The sequence below is a fragment of the Echinops telfairi genome, unplaced genomic scaffold, assembly GCF_000313985.2.
Source record: "Echinops telfairi isolate 266 unplaced genomic scaffold, ASM31398v2 ScPeMD7_7424;HRSCAF=8462, whole genome shotgun sequence".
NCBI lineage: Eukaryota > Metazoa > Chordata > Mammalia > Afrosoricida > Tenrecidae > Echinops > Echinops telfairi.
Window position 1 is genome coordinate 53,860,030 of NW_022111324.1, and position 17,874 is coordinate 53,877,903.

The following is a 17,874-nucleotide window of genomic DNA, read 5'->3' on the forward strand; positions in this document are numbered from 1 at the left end:
GAAATGCCTTCTTCCTTGTGGAAATGGCATTATCTTCACCCACTGGACTTCAAAGAGAGAGAGTAGCCAGCATCCGGGGAAGCTAATCGGATTTACTTGGCTCTATCTTTCCCCTGGGACAGGGCATAGAGAAGATATTTATGTATCTGCATCTCACTAGGCCTGGTTTAGTTATGGAGGAAGATGAGCTTTTAAAGCTGAAAGCCATCTACACTTACGTATACATCCCCTCGCTAACACTTTGTCACAAACCGATCCGGCCTAGGGAGATGGAGATGCTTATCCTGGTCCCCGCACTCCCCCACCCCCAAAGATCTGCTATGCCCTTGGCAATGGAAAAGCCTCACTCAGTACTTTAGAAGTGCTAGCAAGGTGGTCTGTTGAAATCCAGTTTTCCCAGCTATAAAATGGTGCCGACAGTTCCTGTGAGACCCTCAGGCTGAATGAGAAGGGCTGGGAAGTATAAGTGGGAATTACACATTGTTGAAAATGCTACTGCTATGCATTTCTTCAGCGGATATGTTCACATGAATGTGATCACAGGATCTGAAGACGAAGTTCATCAAACCGAGCATGGGCCCCGGACTCTGAACCCTGACGTCTGCATTTAGAGGACGCTGGTGAGCTTTCCTCGGCTCCACTTTCTGAGTCCCCAATAGATTCCACCTCACCGGGTAGTCGCCAAGATGAAATGAGATGATAGATGTGAAACCCCGCATATTATAAGAAAAGCCAAAAAACAACAGTGCACAACCAAAATCACTTGTCGTCTGGTTGTCACCGACTCATGCCGACCCCACGTGTGACAGAGCAGGGCTGGGACCCTGGCAGAAGCAGCTTGTTTGCCAGCCTTTTCTTCCACTGGCCCCCTGGCACGTCTGAACCACCAGCCTCAGGTTAGTAGTCAAGAGCCAACCTTCCGTGCCACCTAGGAACCTTTGTCATAGACATTGAAGAAATGCTAGCTACGTATATTTTTATGTTCCGTCCAAGCTGGGGAGTGATCCATCAGCCTTCTGGAAAGATGGGGACCGGCTCGCCTTTTGTGCTTTCAATCTGGAAATGGCACAGCTGACCTGTCTTCAGTGGGTAGTGTCTCCATCTGTTGGGCATGAGTGTGAGCTGGATGTCCACACCCCACCTTTCCCTAGCCCTCCACCACCACCGCTCCTTCACCACTGGTGAAGGCCACAGCTGACTGAAGTCAGCTTGCCGGGGCAGCTGTGGCCATGGAGGCAAGTGGGGCGCTGGTCCTGATTCTCTGGAGAAAGCGTGCTGGACTTAGCTTTTGTGGATGCCCCTGTTCTTAGTAGCCTCAGGTACAACGCTCCATTTTTAGCCTCTTGGTCACGACGTATGTCCAGTATGAATTATCTGAGACCACGAGGCTATCGTGAGAATCCGCTGGGATGCCATCTCTCAGTGGTTCTCAATTATTAGCTTCATCTGAGATGCAGGCCAGGCATGAGTTTCTAACAAATCTCCAGGTGCTGTTACCTGAGACACTATGAGAACGCTTGCCACACATGGAAAAATTCACAGATGTGTAATGAATGAACTGGGGAGCTGCTGGTGGTACAGTCATTATGCATGGGGCTGCTAACCACCAGGTCTGTGGTTCAAAATCACCACCCACTCCGAGGGAGAAAGACAAGGCTGTCTACTCCTGTAAAGAGTTGCAGTCTCAGAAACTCGCAGGGGCAGTTCTACCTGTCCTATAGGGTTGCTATGAGTCAGAATCGATAGATGAAGTGTTGGGTGACAATGCATTAACCAAAGAGCCTAGGTGGTAGTTCAAATCCATCAGCTGCTCCGAGGGAGAAAGATGAGGCTGTCTGCTTCTGTAAATAGTTACTCTTGGAAACCCTATAGAAGGGTCTTGATGTGTTGGAGCTGATGGGATGACAGTGGAGGGTGGGACCACATTAGCATGGTCGTGTTAATGGAATTGTGGTAGCTATAGAATCATTTGTCAATTTGAGGATTAAGAGTGTGGGGGTGGAGTCTAGCTTGTCAATCAAATCATAGCCAAGGAGGCCTCAGTGTGGGCGTGGCCTTCTCCTGAGAATTCTGGGAAACCCAGTACTTCCTCCTTTGAGGCGGGAGACACTTCTCTTTCAGACAGTCCCTGGGAGACATAGTAGCTGACAGGACACATGGACCCACCCTGATGCAGAGACTCCTGCCAGCACTGGGATGCTTCCAATGCCACTAGATCCAAAGACTTTCTATCCACTGACCTTTTGACATCATTGCATGTGTTTCGTGAGTCTGAAGAGGACTTCATAGATTGTTATCGGACATTGGGCTAATATTGGACTTATGGACTGGTCTGGACTGGGTTGGGATGGGATGGTTTCCCAATGTTCAATTGCTTTTGTGTATAAATCTCTTTCTTATACACAGACGTGTGTCCATGGATTTGTTTCTTCAGTCTACCCAGGCTAACACAGAATTAATCAGTCCCACGGTGAAGCTTCATCTTGCTTACTTTAGCCATGTCACCAAGAAAGAGTGATCCTTAGAAATAGGCACCTGGTTTGGTAAAGGGTCAATAAAAACAAAGGGCCCCCTCCATGGACAAGGCCCCCCTGAAACAGTGGATTTATGGCAGGGCGAAGGGAAGAAGCAGCTGGTGCCTCAGACATGCACACCAAAGACCGCGAAGCTGCTGCTGGATCTGCCAACCTTTCGTTCTATGACCAGTCAGGTCTCATGAACTGGCTCAAGGCAACTAACCGCAACGGGCAGTTGCACATTGCTACCCAGGAAGGGGAGAGAGACACGGTTTCGATTCAAGGAGGTTCCCTCTGGAAGGACAGTGATAGGCCAAGACTCCCAGAGGAGCCACTAAGAGACTCCCAGTTACCTGACAAGCCTGCCGGATCCGACAGAAACTCCTCAGAGTGTAAGGGAAACCCTCTCAGGTTGGGCACTGGCACTTTTGCAGTTGCCCAAATTTTTAGGATGGGATCCCCTGAGAGCGGTGATTTGGACAGAAACGAGCCCTCTGCTGCAAAGAGCTGTGTGTGACAGGCTGTCACCAAGGGGTAAAGTGGTATTTGTGGAAGCTAAGGAAGCAGACCTAGCAACCTCGCTGGAAAACTGTCCGGCACTTCCTGTCCCAAGCAAGGACAGGGGTTGGATGGAGTTTGGGCTTCCCTCACAGCCCCAAGAGAGCCAACCTCTGGGTCTGTGCCGGTGCCAGTGCACCTACCCAGTATATAAGCAACAGGCCTCCCTAGCCCCAGTCAGGGGGATTGGGGTGGTAGGGACAAGCAGAGAGGACCACTCGTCTCTAACCAAAGGAACAGATGTGGAGGGCCACCAACGAAACCAGAAGGTGGGCAGCCGCTGGGCTTGGCTCCGGGACCCTTCCAGCCTTAACTTAATCCGGGTTGCAGGTAGACAGTGGCTTCTGATGGGCCCAGCTCTCTCGAAGACTTGGATCTCTTTGGCTAAGAGTAAACTGTGTCCCTGTGATGTCTAAAGGCTGGGAGGGTGGGCAATCACATTCCCAGTTAGCCTCCTGGGGCTCAGCCCTGATGGCCTCTCCCAAGAATGGCCATAGGTTTGGTTTGGTTTTCGTTTGTGCTCTGGGGTCTTCCTGAATCTTTCTGATTAAGGTCTTCAGGAAAGGGTTTGGAAAGACCCTGGGAGCTAAAGTGGTCAGGCCCTCAGCTCCTCACCATAGGCTAGGGGTGCGGAGCCACCTGGAGGGGTCTTGGAGAAAAGGCCTGGTGATTTGTTTCTGGAAGATCACTGCCACAAATATTCTGTGGCGTGCACTTCTACCCTGTGAGCAATGGGGCTCCGTGAGCTGGAATGGACTTGACAGCCACAGGTTAAAAACAAAACCCCAAACCCCAACTCACTGCCATGGAGCCCATGCTGACTCACGGAGACCCTATAGGCCAGGGCAGAACTGCTCTTGTGAGTTTATGAGAGGGTCACTCTTTACAGGAGTAGAAAGTCCCACCTTTCTTCAGAGGAGAAGCTGGTGGTTTCGAACTGCTGACCTTTTGGATGGCAGCTGGATGTGTAACCACTATGCCACCCGGGTTAAGAGTCTAGATAGGGCCAACGTGGAAGTTGGTTTCTGAGGCTGTTTATCAGGACCCTGCAGTGCCTGGTCTTTGCCTTTGACTGGGAAGTACCCGTGGCTTCAGACCCTTCTGGTTTGGCTGGTGGGCCTCCCTCAGCCAGTCTTCCCCAGGCTCCTGTGTGGTGTTAGCCAGCCCTCCCACCCCTTCCTTCCTTGCTTGGGCCCTTTCTGAGTACGAAGACCAGCCTGAAAGCAGTTTCCTTTCCTCACAGAGTCTCAGGGGAAGGATTAATTCTCAGAGTCCACTAGGACCCCTGGAGCCTACCAGGAGCTGGAGGGAAACCCTGTCCTGAAAGGTCACTCGATGCCTGGTGCAGCCACGGGTAGGCACTTGTGCAAGGGTCTTAACTGCCACCTGTGTGGACAGTAAGGAGCTAAGTCGCTCCATTCAAGGCCATGAGTATTGTCGACGACCCCCCAGGGCTGCGCACAGAGCACCACCACAAGTGGGCAGCATGAAGCAGCAGGAAAGTCCTCTCAGGGTTTCAGGGGCTGAAAGTCTGAGGGCAGGACAATGACTCCAGGAGAAGGCCGTTTTCTCTGCTGGTTCTTGGGCCAGGTCCTGGTCTCTCTCCAGCTTCTTCTCCTCTGTTAGGCAGAGCCCTGGCAGCATAGTGATTACGAGTCGATTGCTAATCAAAAGGTCGGCACTTCAGAACCACCAACCACCAACCTTGTGAGAAAGGCGAGGCTTTCTACTCCCGTGGAGCGTTCCAGTCTTGGAAGCCCACGGGGCAGTTCTACTCTGCCCTCTGGGGTTGCCATGAGTGAGGATAGACAAGCTGGCGGTAAGTTTGAGTTGGAGTCTTCTGTTAGGAAGGCCTGGGAGTGGAAGGGTTAGGTGGCTAACTGACACCTTGACTACTTCAAACTGACTCAGGAGTGCTGTGAAAGAAAGACCCGGTGATGCATTTAGAGAACGATTACAACCCAGAAAACTCACGGGATAGTGCCACTCTGCCCCCCGGGGTTGCCATGAGTCAGAATCGACCTGATTGCACTGAACAGCAACATTCGTGGGTCCCTTGGTGAGGGTTGGTGGTTTTGAACTGCCGACCTTTTGGTTAGCAGCCCAACTCATAATCACTATGCCACCAGGGCTCCGCCTAACAGAGGAGTAGAAGCTGGAGAGAGACTAGGACCTGCCCCAAGAACCAGCGGAGAAAGGGGCCTTCTCCTAGAGTCAGTGTCCTGCCGTTTGGCTTCCCTCTAAACTGCTTCCCTCATCGAAACTTGCTTCTGTGCTGAATCGGCCCCTGGTGTATTTTGAGAGGCGCTCTGCTGCTGCTGCTGCTGCTGCTGCCTAAGCGCGGGACCCACCACGCTCTCCCAGGAAGAAAGACGAAGCTGCCTACTGTAACTGTGCACCGGCTTGGAAACCCACAGGGTGTTTCTACAATGGACTGGATGGGAGTGAGAATGAGGGGGTGATTTATTGAGTTTTTATATCTATTGGTTTAAAACACACCCTGCACTGATAGGGGTTCACTATCAAAACAAAGGAAGTCCTCAACTTAACAGAACACAGACCCCACCCCACCCCTTCTCCTCTCACTGCCATAGAGCCCACGCTGACCCACAGCAACCCTTGGTGGGTCTCTGAGACTGTAGATGTTTATGACTGCAGAAAGTCCAGTCTTTCTTCCAAGGAGCTGCTGGTGAAGACCCACAAAGATGCCCCAAATCTGTTATGCAGTGGATTCTGCTCACAGTGACCCTCCTGGACAGAGCAGAACTGCCCCATGAGCTTTTTCCTAAGGTTATGCTTTTTTAGGGAAACAGATGGCCAGTTCTGCCCAACAGAGAGGCTTGTGGCTTCAAACCATTGACTTTCTGGTCCCCAGCCCCATGGCCAACCACTGCACCCCCCTGGCTCTCCGTCCGCGTGGTTAGGTGTTTGGACTCTAACATATTTGGGGAGGGGCACAATGCAATCCACAGCTGCGCGGTGGGGAGAACTTTCCAGGGCTCCTTCTTTCGTTTAGCCGTGGAAACAACTAGCACGGCTTTCGGGAGGAGCCAGAAGACACACCGCTTCTTGAAACTGTGAACAAGGTGATTCCAAGAAGGCCTCTTTTCCATAGAGTTTAGGCAAAGCAGTCATTCGCTCCCCTCTTCCTCAATGCATACATTCTCCAAGCACTCACAGGATCAGATGCAGCAGGTTTGAAGGGGAGCTGGAAGTAGCCCTTCTCTTCAAGGAACTAATACACTGTGCAGGAGGGGCATGTGTCGGGAGAGACGTTCTTGTCAGCCATACAGCTGCCCTATTGGGATTCCCCATCAGAAATCTTGATGGGGGCAGCTCCCCAGGTCTGTTCTCCCCAGAGCTGTGCCAGTGGGTTCAAACTGCCAACTTTTCCATTAGCAACGAAGCACTTAACCACTGTCTCCCCAGGGCTCTTTAGCAAGGCTAAAATATTACATAAAATGCTACTGTCACTTAGCTACCTCTGTGGACTTTCTAAGAGGCAGAACAGGAGGAAAGTGTGTGTGCATGCGCTTGTGCGTTGTTTATCCATACAGTGGTCCCTGTTGTTCATACTCAACCAGACGCCCTAAGGCATGGGAAACATCGGACTCAAACCAGAGACACAGGCCAGGCCAGCTTCGCTGTCCTGAGGCAAGCTGCGATTATGTGGAAAAGTCAACATCGAAGAACAGTCACTAAATGGAATGCTTATTGGAAAAATGTTTCATTGTGTTGAGAACAAGGGTGGAGCCGCCACTGTGTAGCAGAATGGGACTCTTTGCAAGGCCCAGTTCGAGAGGCTAGCTGAACTTCTCACTGTGTCATTGAGGCCACCCACCCAGTCATTCATCAGAGTCAAAGCATCATTGAATGGAAAAGTTGGGAGACTGGAGTGATAGAATGGCTCACAGTGACTGTACTATTGAACTAGACTATGCTTGCAGCCAAGCAAAAGGCTAGACTCGGAGATGAAACGCCATTCATTGCACCATGATGTCGGGTTCAGTGGGTGCGTTCCCTTTAAGGGTTCAGTCTCAGCCCCCAGTTCCGCTCAAGCTTTTTAATGCACGGAGTTCTTAGGAGTCTGGTAGATGCAACCTGCTTCTCAACTCTTTATGATAGCAGAGCTTTGAACCGGTAGAGTCTCTTACAAGAGAACCAAGATGGGCCAGGATGAGAAGATGGCCCACCGTTTGACAAGGGAGGGGCCCCGGTACCCACCAGGAGCACTGCCATGCTGCCGTGAGCCATGCTTACCTCTGAGCTGTTGATCCGGCCCTCCTGGAAGGAGCAGGTGGTGGGGTCATGCGTGCACAGGTTGCGGTACTTGCACCAATGGCAGTGGAAGGCGCTGTTGACACAGGACAGGCAGCTGCAAGGAGAGGTTGAGTCAGAGACCACACGAAGGGCATGAAGAGGGAAGGTGGGGCAGGTTTGACAGCCCAGATGCCCTCATGGATGTCTGTTATCTTGCACTTAAATCCTGGGCCACAGCCCCAGGAGGGCACAACATCATGTATTCTCTATCCAAGATGGCCATTTGACCGGACAATGAGGACAACACTGCCCCCAGAAGGGGATTAAAGGAATTACAACATGGTGACGTGCTGCTGGACCTGGCCTGCCCCCGGTTCCTGAGAGTCAATTATTTCACAAGCCTGTAGAGATCTCGTGGGAACTTGACATTGGCCGAGTCCGGGTCGCACAGTGGTTAGAGCCCCATGCTCGGCTGCTATTGAACCCCTAAGCTGCTCTAGGTAGGAGGGAGAACGTGGTGGCAGTCTACTTCTGTGCAGATGGACAGGAAGGAAACCTCACAGGCTGGAGTCGGGGCACTTCTACTCTACCTGTCAGAATGGACTTGACAGCCATGGATGTGTTCATTTTGCATGTGTGCGTGTGTGTGTGTGTGTGTGTGTGTGTGTGTGTGTGTGTGTGTGTGTTTAGGGTATTTCTACTATAGAACTTGGCAAATGCTACCAACTGGTCTTCCTCCCGTAAAGCTGGTAGTTAAACAATAACCAGCACAGCACTATGCTAAGCTGCAAAACAGAATATCCGAGAGAGCACAGGGCTAGGGGGCAGATCTGACCCCATCCCTGCCTCTGCTAATGCCACCGGGGTCACCCGGAGCCAGTCACTCCACCCTCTTGATTAGAGTGTCTCTGCTGAACCAGAGTAAGACAACACTTATTCTTCTGCTTCACTGGGCTGTTCCATGTCACACGAGGTAACATCCCGGATGTGGCTTTGAAAAGGGCAATGCTGAACGTGCATGTTATTTCCAACTACTTCACCCCACCAAAAATATATGCCCGAACCCCCTATCATCAAGTCAATTCCCACTCAGAGGGACCCTACAGGGCAGACGAGCACCGCCCCACCAGGTTTCTGGGGCGAAAGCCTGTGCAGAAGCATTCTGCCACATCTTCCTTTCCCCTGCAGGGAGCTGGTGGCTTTGAACCACCCACCTGGTTAGCAGCGAGTGCTTAGTACGGCACCTGCAGGGCTCCTCCAGGCACAGAAGTTACTTGCTCTATCTGAATGTTAATGCTGGTTCACATCACCTGTCTTGCTGGGTTTTGGTGGAGTAAGAACATGTCGCCTGAACTGTTGCCGGACTCTCCTGGGAGTCCAGGCTGGGAACAACAGTAAAGGTTTGTGGCACCTGCCCTAGTGGGCTTCCTTGCAGGTGAGGTGGCAGTGCCTCTCTCCCTTCAGTTTCCCCTGGAGGCTCTGTCTGTTGTTTTGCCACTCTCTCAGGGTGTGATCAGAGAGGAGGCCTGATGGTGTAGTCATTATGTGTTGGGCTGCTAACCACGAGGTCGGCAGTTCGAAACCACTAGCAGCTCTGAGGGAAGCAGGGGAGGCTTTCTATTCCCGTAAAGAGTCTCAGAAACCGGCAGGGGAAGTTCTACCTGCTCTCTGAATCTGCATCCACTCGACAGCAGAGTGTGGCTTGGGTTCAGTGTGTGATCGCACTGCTGTAATGGACATGGGGCTGGCCCTCCTTTTCCTTGACAGGTCCTCCGGGTTAGCATCCACAGGAGACCAATGGGGAGAAACCTGAGCCTGGTCTACAATCTGCCGCCACCTAGTGGGGGGACTGACTACACTTGGGTAGATGGGGTTGCTGTTCATTGGCCTGGAACCAGGAGGTATCGGTTGGTTAATCAGCCATTGTGTACTGGGTGGGTGTATTAACCCATCTACACATGGACTCTCCAATCTGTCTGGTTCCAGCTAATTGTAATTCAGCCTAGCAAGTGATTGGAGTCCCAGGGAGATGCAAATGTGTAACCTGCTCAGCTGTGAACTGAAAGCTTGGGGCCTGGGTCCACCCAGAGGCACCTCAGAAGAGAAGCCTGGTGATCTGCATTGGAAAGGCCAACCCCGGAAAGCCCCCCATGGCGCGGTTACAGTCTGACACACGTGGGGCGGCTGTGAGCTGGGACTGACCTGGCAACGACTGGTGACCTATGAACAGTGAAAATGACCCAAGGGCCAGGAGACTGGGGCTCCCGACCTGCTCTTCCCTGTACTGGCTTTGTGACTTCAGTCTCAAAGCCTCTCTCCTGCGGGGCCTCAGCTTCCCACGTCCAAAGAAGGGGCTGGAGCTCAACTCTGTCTCGGTCTACTGAGTGCCATCAGAGCAGGGTGAGGATGTGTTTGGCTACAGAATGGGATCTTTGGTGTTAAGGAGATCGGCTTTGTTATTTTTCTAAAACTTGCTGCCTGTGACAGCATCTGTGTTGCCATAGCAATGCATCATGGAAAGGGGTGACGTCATACGGCATCACCATGGAAACCACAGAAACAATGATGCTCTCATAAACAATGGAGCCCATCACCACAGTGCTGGCATCTGGAGGGAGGGTGGAAGGCTCTCTCCCCAAGTTGATTGCAATTCCCCAAGCAGGATTGACTGCGATTAGAAGCCGGTGGCTAAACCACTTACTACTCTAGTTCCTGCCAGGCCACTTTTATCATTGGTTCTGCCTCTCTTGGCACGTCTATCCACTCTGGGACCTTGCGTAGGGACCTTAGAACTGCAGCATTAAAACCAAGACCAGAGAAGGAAGACCAAAGAGATGGAGTGGCTGATTGGTTTGCTTTAAAGGGGAAAGGTTTATTTAGGGCTTAGCTGCCCAGAGACTCCCTCTCTCCCTTCATGGCTGTGCCCATCATACCTACAGTGTGGATGCTGTGGGCTGGCACCTTTGGAGTTTTCTCTATTCTCTCGACCTCGGGTGGTTCCTGTCCCGGCTGGGTCCCTGGGCTAGTCCCAGTTTTCACTCCCTTGGGCTTGGAGCCACTCCTTGATGTCTCTCTTTGCTGAATGGCCAGGGACACTCGTCTCATGACCTTTCCATGGCTCCCTCGTAGGGACCCTTGTTTACTTTTTTAAACCAAATGGTGCATGAGGTCCCAGCTTTGGTGGAAGGAGTGGCCATTTCTCTTCCAGAAAGATTCAGCGTCAACGAAGGCCCAGATGGCTCGCTCTCCTCCACTCCCTGCCCTGCTTCGTACTCAGGAAAGGCCTGCTGTAAGCTCCACAGTCCTGTAAGACCCTGCCCACCCAATGCAAGCGCTCAGCTGCTAGGGTGGCTGGTGGTCAGTTGGCTGGGCCCAAGCCCCTCTGGAGTGGTTTGGTCGGGCTTCTTCCTGCTCTTCAAAAAGTTGAGGATTGGTTTAAATAACAGGTTGGCACCAAGGCCTCCTCTCTCTTCCTCTTCCAGCCTGGGCTCTTTCATTGTATCTTGAGAGGCCAGACCCCTACCCTCCCTCTACGCATAAGGAATGGTCTACAAAGCTGCCTCTTTGCCTCTGAGACCCTCTTCATTTGGTCGTGGGGATCAATCCAGAGTCCACTCACTGTCAGACTTTGCCTTCAAAGCCACCAGCAGTGGGTGTAGGACAGAGAACTTTTCTAAGGTCCCTGGGTCCGCACCTATTGTCTTTCTTCAAATCCTCCTTTCACTGTCTCGGCTTGAGAGCTCGGGGTAGACTGTGGATGGGAGTGTGTGTGTGCATGCTGGGAGGGTGGGGGCGGGTGTCAAGGAAGGCTGGGTGAGATCAGAGGCCGTGGAGAGTGAGTGCCGTCTAGTTTGATCCAGTAGATCTAAGGAGGGCATGAGTTGGCATCCACTCTGTGGCAGAAGGCCTGGCTTCCTAATTCTCCAGTGTTCCGCTGGTCACTGTGCCAGGACCCCTGGAGAAACCGAGAAGATTAAGGCACGGTTCCTGTCTCAAGAGACCAAGGAGTCATGGAGGAGAGCCACATGCTCACAGACAGACCCAGGGCCAGACTCTTTCTGATAGGTGCTTACAGCTGGTGGGCGCTGCAGTTGTAGAACTTGAACTCGGTGCTGACGAAAATCTTCCCCGTCTCCTTGGATCTCAGCTGCAGTTCTAGCCCAAACCAGTCTGGAGAAAGAAATGACAAGGGAGGAGGTGACAGCCTGCAGCACCCAGAGTGGATGGGACCACATGAATCCTCTCTTCTCCTCCCCAAAGAACTCCTTTGGCTCCACCAAGCCCTCAGACCCAGACAGCTGGGAGAGAATAGCCAGGCAGACCCCACAGAGCCCCTTGCCTGGGTCAGGTACACTCAGACACTGAACGACATTCCGGGCTATGAGGCTGGTCCCCCACCCCCTGAGAACCCACTGAACCCTTCGCCCCTAAACCCACCAAACACTGAACCATTCCCATGTTCTGAAGGGGTGAGAAATCTGGTAAGACTGCAGCCTCCACTCACAAGGGGGCAAAGGTCCTCTGGCTTCCTGAATTTCACTCTGGGAAACGTGGTTTGCTTCCAAGCCCTAACCAATCCCTTACGTTCTTCTTCATGCCTGGCCTAAGAGAGCTCGGTGGGGTCACTTCAGAGCCTGCCCTTGCCCAGTCCTCAGCAACTGGCATCAGAGCAAGGTCACACGAGACACGCACGAGGGAATGGGGACACTTCTTACCTTGATCCAGAGGGATGACAGGGACATCCTTGGGTCCAGGGGACATGCAGATGACCTGGTTCCCAGTCACCTGCCCCTCTACCTCTGTCAGGTTTCCAAAGGCACAGGAGACTCCCATGGACAGGTCGGGAGCATCGCTCACAACCAGGCTGAGCTGTGGGTGCAGGACAGAGGCTCAGGAGAAAAAGGGACTGGGCAGCAGAGGAGGACTGGAGGCCTGGCTTCCCAGGCTGACCCTGCCGCCACCTGCTTCCTCTGTAACCTCCCCAACCTCATTCGTAAGCACAGGCGCACGCTCATCTGGGCTGCCTTCTACCTCTGACACTCCGCATTCTCAGAGCAGCTGGCTAGTGGATGCACCGTGCCTGTTGCCAGGGGCCCTCAGGCCCACTCCGGGCCATGGTCAGAGCAGAACCGGGCCCCGTAGGTTTTCTGTGGCAGACTTTTCCAAGGTGGACCACCAGGCTTTTCTTCCAAGGTGCCTCTGGGTGAACTCAGACCTCCCACTTTTCAGTTAGCCCCTAAATGGGTTAACCATGTGCAGCGTGTAGGGACCCCACCTGTGTGATGAGCCAACACTACTTATTTGTTTGTTTGTTTCTCAGCCTCTGGCGGGGAGGGTCACTAGTAGGAAAGTGACCCAAATTCACCTCAGATCCTGCCCATTTTTGACATGACACAGCGAGCATTCATTGCAAGGGACCATGCAAATCTGAAAGCCAACCAAAAGCTGTGCCCACAAGACACAGGCATCGGTCTGGGCTCAGGGAGCATGAGTGCCATTGGTCTGGAGCGTTACCAGGCCTGGTGCACCAGTTCCTCACTCTGGCTGGGCACCAGCGCTGTCTCCCGAGTTGGTGGGACTCTCAGCGTCTGCTGCTCAGGTCCTGCGCTGTTTGTTCTCTGCTCACTAGAGTGGGGCGGTAGGGTCACGAGAGGCTTCAGGGGTCAGAGAAAGGCTGGGCAGTGGACAACAAGGACTCAGACGATGTCTGCAGTCACCCGTGGATTCCAGTGACGGAAGCCAGTGGTGCCCAGTCTTTTCAAGTCTTAAGACTCTCCTTTGAATGGCAACACAGGCCCAGACTCCCAGGAGACTGCTGATGGAGAAACGACCCAGAGGCAAAAGCCTGCTCCTAATCTGAGCACTGTTCTCTGAGTTTATGCATATGTCAAAGGGAGTCCTGGTGGCCCAGAGGCTAAGCATTTGGCTACTGACCCAAAGGACGGCCAGGACCCCATCTGCTGCTTTGTGGGAGCCACGGCTTCTGGCCAGGTTACAGCCTTGGAAACCCCATGGGGCAGTGCTGCTCTGGCCTGCAGGGGGGGGCATCGCCTGGATGGCAGTGGGGTTGTGGGTATTTACAACTATAGGTGAGCGATGTAACTGAGCCCATCAGCCAGTGGGGAGAGCCAGGGAAGGCTCATGGTGAGAACAACGCTGTGGCCTCACCTGTGGGGCGCACCTAGACAGGGCTCCCTTTGCTGCCTTCTCAACCCCAGCAGCGCTGGTCTGCAGTGGGCTTCCCAGTCCCCATGGGTATTACATGGTTTCCTCATACATTTGTCTGCACCACTTTGGTTTCCAGGAGGCCAAGCGACATAGACACAAAATCCCGTTTGTTGCCTCAGTGCTGAACATCCCCGCCCCCCACTGTCCCCCCTTACGGGTGGTAAAGAATGAAGCAAGAATCACGGAAGGTCCACTAATTAACATTTGTGGATGCTCATAAAACCTTCGGAATGAAATAGTGTAGAGCCTAAGGACATGAAATATTTTGGGTTGTATCTTGACAGTTGGTTAAGGGATATTTTATTCTCTCTGTCACACACACACACACACACACACACACACACACACACGCAACACACCCGGGCTTCCCTGGGGGAGGCAGCAATGGGGGGACTGCACGCGCAGCACATCACTTAGGCGGTGTGCTTGGCGTGGTGTTGGGGCTGCGTGCGGGGCGCTGTGTGGGAGCGGGTGGCAGCGTCGATGCCTGTTATTAAATGCGAGCTCCGCATTTACAATGCAGATCAATGAGTGATGAATTTGCAGGGAGCTTGGAAAGCGACCGACTACTCCCGTCTACAATAGGAGTCACGATAGGTTTTCTATAAATGTGAGGGTGTGCAACATTTACCATCTAATCGATTTACAAATCCCCCGCGCACGTGCTGAGCTGAAGGAACACACCCACACGTGTGCGCGTGCTCCCCGCTCCTCCTCACGGAGTTACTTACCAGGCGGCTGTGCTCAGACACGGAGATGCTGCCGGGATGCACAGCGAGGCTCAAGCACTGGCCCAGGCTGGCAGCAAATCGATTCGGCTCCCGGGCTCGTTGGCACTTGTCCCTGCGGGAGCACCTGCCGAAAACACAGGTTCACAGGAGATCAGGCCTCTGAGCCGAGCCTGTCCGGCTCCGCTGCCCCTTGGGAATGTATTAAAGAGGGGCCTACTCTCCCCAGTCTCATTACAACTTCCATGGCGTTTCCGCAGCTTTTTTGACTCCCAGGCCGACTCCATGGCAGCTCAGGGCAGACTAGGAGGAGTCTTGCTCCCATCAAGTTCATGCATGAAAACCATTGGTGGTGCTGGGTGCCGTGGTGTGGAGTGAGACTCACAGGCCCCTGTGTGGCAGAGTGGAACTGCCCCGCAGGGTTTTGTAGGGTGTGATCCTCATAGGAGCAGATGGTCCTGGCTCTCTCCCATGGAACTGCGGGGCAGGTTCAAACTGCCCACCTTGAGGTTAGTAGCTCCGTGCTTAACCATCTGTGCCACCAGGGTTTCGATTCACTTAGAGACTCACCTTTGGGAAAACTGGAGTGGGTCTGGGGAGGGTGTGATGGTGAGATGAGTGAGGGAAGTCTGGGGACACGGACAGGTCATCTGAGAAGAGGCTGAGAAGAGGAACTTTGGTTCATAAGTTGCCTTGTTCTAACCTCTACTGTATTACCTACAAGCCTTGGCTCGTTAGGAAAGTGACTTGAATCACTCTGAGCCTCAGTTCCCTCCACTGTAAAGTGGGATGAGGAGGAGGAGGAGGAGGAGAACACCCTGGCTCACAGGGCTGACGCAAGGACGGAAGGCGTTACAGCTTGGGCAATGGCTGGGTGGTGTCTCAGTGTTGGTCCATTTCGGACTCCCACTGATGGTCAATCAGATCAAGAGTCTCCTGCAGAGGGATGGAAGGGAGCAGGAAGGGTCATAGCGATGCGGGACAAGCGTGCACATATCATTGTGGCTGGATGAATGGCTCTTTGAAGGCTGGAGCCATGTTTTATTCATTGGGATGTCCTACCTGTCACATGGTGTGTTTTAAATAAGTGTTTGTGGTGTGAAATAATGCCTGGAGACAGAGACAGACAAGGAGGCGCGGCCAGGGCTGCCTCTGTCAGAAAGCTGCGTGGCTGCTTCTCCGACATCTCCATCCCTGGCTCCAGGCTCCTCCACCCACTGGGGCAGGTGGGCCTGGCGATACCTGCCCATAGGAGCCCCTGGCCACTGCCTGCCGTGTCACTCAGACAGCAGCCCCAGGGGCTGGTCCTACTCCAAACCTAACAGCCACCAGGGCACGAAGCGACTGCACAATGAAGCAGTGATTCGGACACCGGTTCCCCCAGGCCCCTCCCCGCCATCCTTTCCAGGCCCATAATGGATCTAAATATGAATGCTGTCAAAGAAAAGAATTATGGAGGTTTAAGTGAACCCTTAAGATAGCTCTAAAGTGAGCTCTTGACTGGAGCCTTTATCTCATTGACTCGCTGAAATGGCTCTTTTTTATCATACTATTTATGGCAACAGTCCTAACAGAGATAAATAGCCTCTCAGACAATAACACACTTGCGAGAGCAAGGCACACAGAAGAGACAGGAGGTTTCAAATCCCTCCTTTCCCCACCCCCAGACCCAGAGGCTCTCCAGCAAGCTCCCTCAGCCCAGCGGGGTCTCCGGCAGTTTGTCTTGCGTGGCATGTGGGCCTGGCATCTCCTCATTCCCCGTTAACATGGCAGGGTGGTGGTGGCTCTGTGGGAGGGCATGACAGGAGGGCCCAGGGAGGGGAGAAGGGCCTGGAAGGGAGAAATTGCTGGATGTAAACAGAACCCGCCTCCCCCCACTGACTCCCCATGTGCTCTCCAGGGGCAGAGAGGCTGGAAGGAGCGGGCTGTCCGGCCAGGGAGAAGAGTTCTCTGGCACTAGGTAGGTAGTTCAGGGGGCAGAGGAAATGGGGACTATTCTGATGTCGGCAGACCTGAACCAGGTGGGTGATGGGAGTGGTCTGGAGCAGTCAGGGATGTGGAGGAGACTCCGAGATTTATAGGTGTTTCTGGAAGTCCAGGCAAGCAGACGCTCTTGATATCGAGTGAGCGCCCAACCCAATCTATGCTTTTAGACCGTTCTACATTCTAGAAGTTTCTGCAGGCACCGGAGCTGGGAGGGTGGCGTGGATGGAATGGCGGCTCCATTTAGACAGGGTGGCTCAGACACCCTTCCCCGAGGCAAGGTGGGGCTGTGGGATTCTTGAAGGAAAGCACTGGCCCTGCGGAGAGAGCTGGCCCGTGGGGAGGCTAGTCTTCAGGAAGGACACCCCTGGGTACCCACAGTCACCATGCCTGGTGTGGTGTCGGCAGCCTCGTGGCCAATTGTCTGGCCTACATGGAAACGTGCTGTCTGGTGGTTGGTAAGAGCATGTGTGGGAAAGTTTTTGAGGTGCCGCATACCTCCCAACCCAAGCTGGAAGTGCAGCATTCAGTGGCTCCAATCCAGTCCAGATTTTGCATCTGCAAGGCGCCTCCCTCCCTCCCTCCCTCCTTCCCTCCAAGCCCTCCAGACACCTGCTACAGAGGCTGGAAGCCAAGAGCTATTGTGTAGGACCCTGAACCCTGGCCCTCTGCCTCCGCCTCCACCCCAAAACGGGTGCATTTCACAGAGATGCTCGGCGGGCTGGCCCTGAGCCATGGGGTTTCCATCTCCAGCGGGCAACTGAATTCCTCGCCAGCTCAGGCCTTTTGGGTTTTCACCCTTTCTCTCCCTCTGGGCCTCCAGGAATTAGGAAGTGTAAGTGTGATTTTGCATTTCTATTGAGCTGGTATTCAATGGCAGGCGATGTATCTGAATAGGCATGGGAAGCCGGCGTGGACTTCTTGGAATCATAAAATAATGAGGGCAGAAGGGCCCTCCCCGGGGTACAGAGCCCACAATAATTATTTTGATTTGTGTCGCCTTTTCTGGGCTTCCTTATTTCCAAAGCATTTATTATTCCATTTAAGCTTCTCAATTCACCTGCGAGGAAGCCATGCCCCCATTCGGTGGCGGGGAGCCAGGGTCTGGAGTTGCCAGTGGGTTCCTCCAGGGCCACACACAGCAGCTAACTGGAACCCCCACCTCCAAACCCTGGGCTCAGCCCTCTGCACGCTCTGGGCCGGACTGAGAAGGCTCCTGAGAAACGTGGGGATCCACCCCCATCCCCACCCCCCAGGTCCTCCTGTGGGTCCCTCCAGCCATGCTACCCTTCCCTGTACTGACAGGGAGGCCTACGCAGGACTTCGGAGCAGCTAGATGGGCAGAACTTGGAAACAAAATGAGAGGCAGGAGGCCTGCGGCTCTGCCTGCCTTCAGAAGGAAGTCCTGCCGCCGCGGTCAACTGAGACCACGGAGAGAATCTGCTGTGGTCAGGGGAGAGCCATTCCCCCTCCCTGCAAATCACTCTCATGTTCCCTCCAGCACCTGGACATCCCTGCAACCCAGGCCCCTTCTCGGGGGATGCCCCAAACTTACATGTTGTGCAGGGCACACCAGCCGCAGTGAGGGTCGCCGGAGCTCA

The 17,874-nt window shown here is 53.5% G+C and overlaps 1 protein-coding gene across 1 annotated transcript in view; it reads right to left on the reverse strand.

The window, feature by feature from the left end:
* The window catches only part of PLXNA2 (plexin A2), a 234,164-nt gene that overhangs the window by 82,004 nt on the left and 134,286 nt on the right, over window positions 1–17,874 (reverse strand). Inside the window, exons 7-11 of the mRNA XM_004699851.4 lie at window positions 17,829–17,870; window positions 14,294–14,417; window positions 12,050–12,203; window positions 11,408–11,504; window positions 7,335–7,449 (exon numbers count right to left, since the gene is read on the reverse strand). Of these exons, the coding sequence (XP_004699908.3) occupies window positions 7,335–7,449; window positions 11,408–11,504; window positions 12,050–12,203; window positions 14,294–14,417; window positions 17,829–17,870 (532 nt within the window). The remainder of the gene's footprint in view (window positions 1–7,334; window positions 7,450–11,407; window positions 11,505–12,049; window positions 12,204–14,293; window positions 14,418–17,828; window positions 17,871–17,874) is intronic.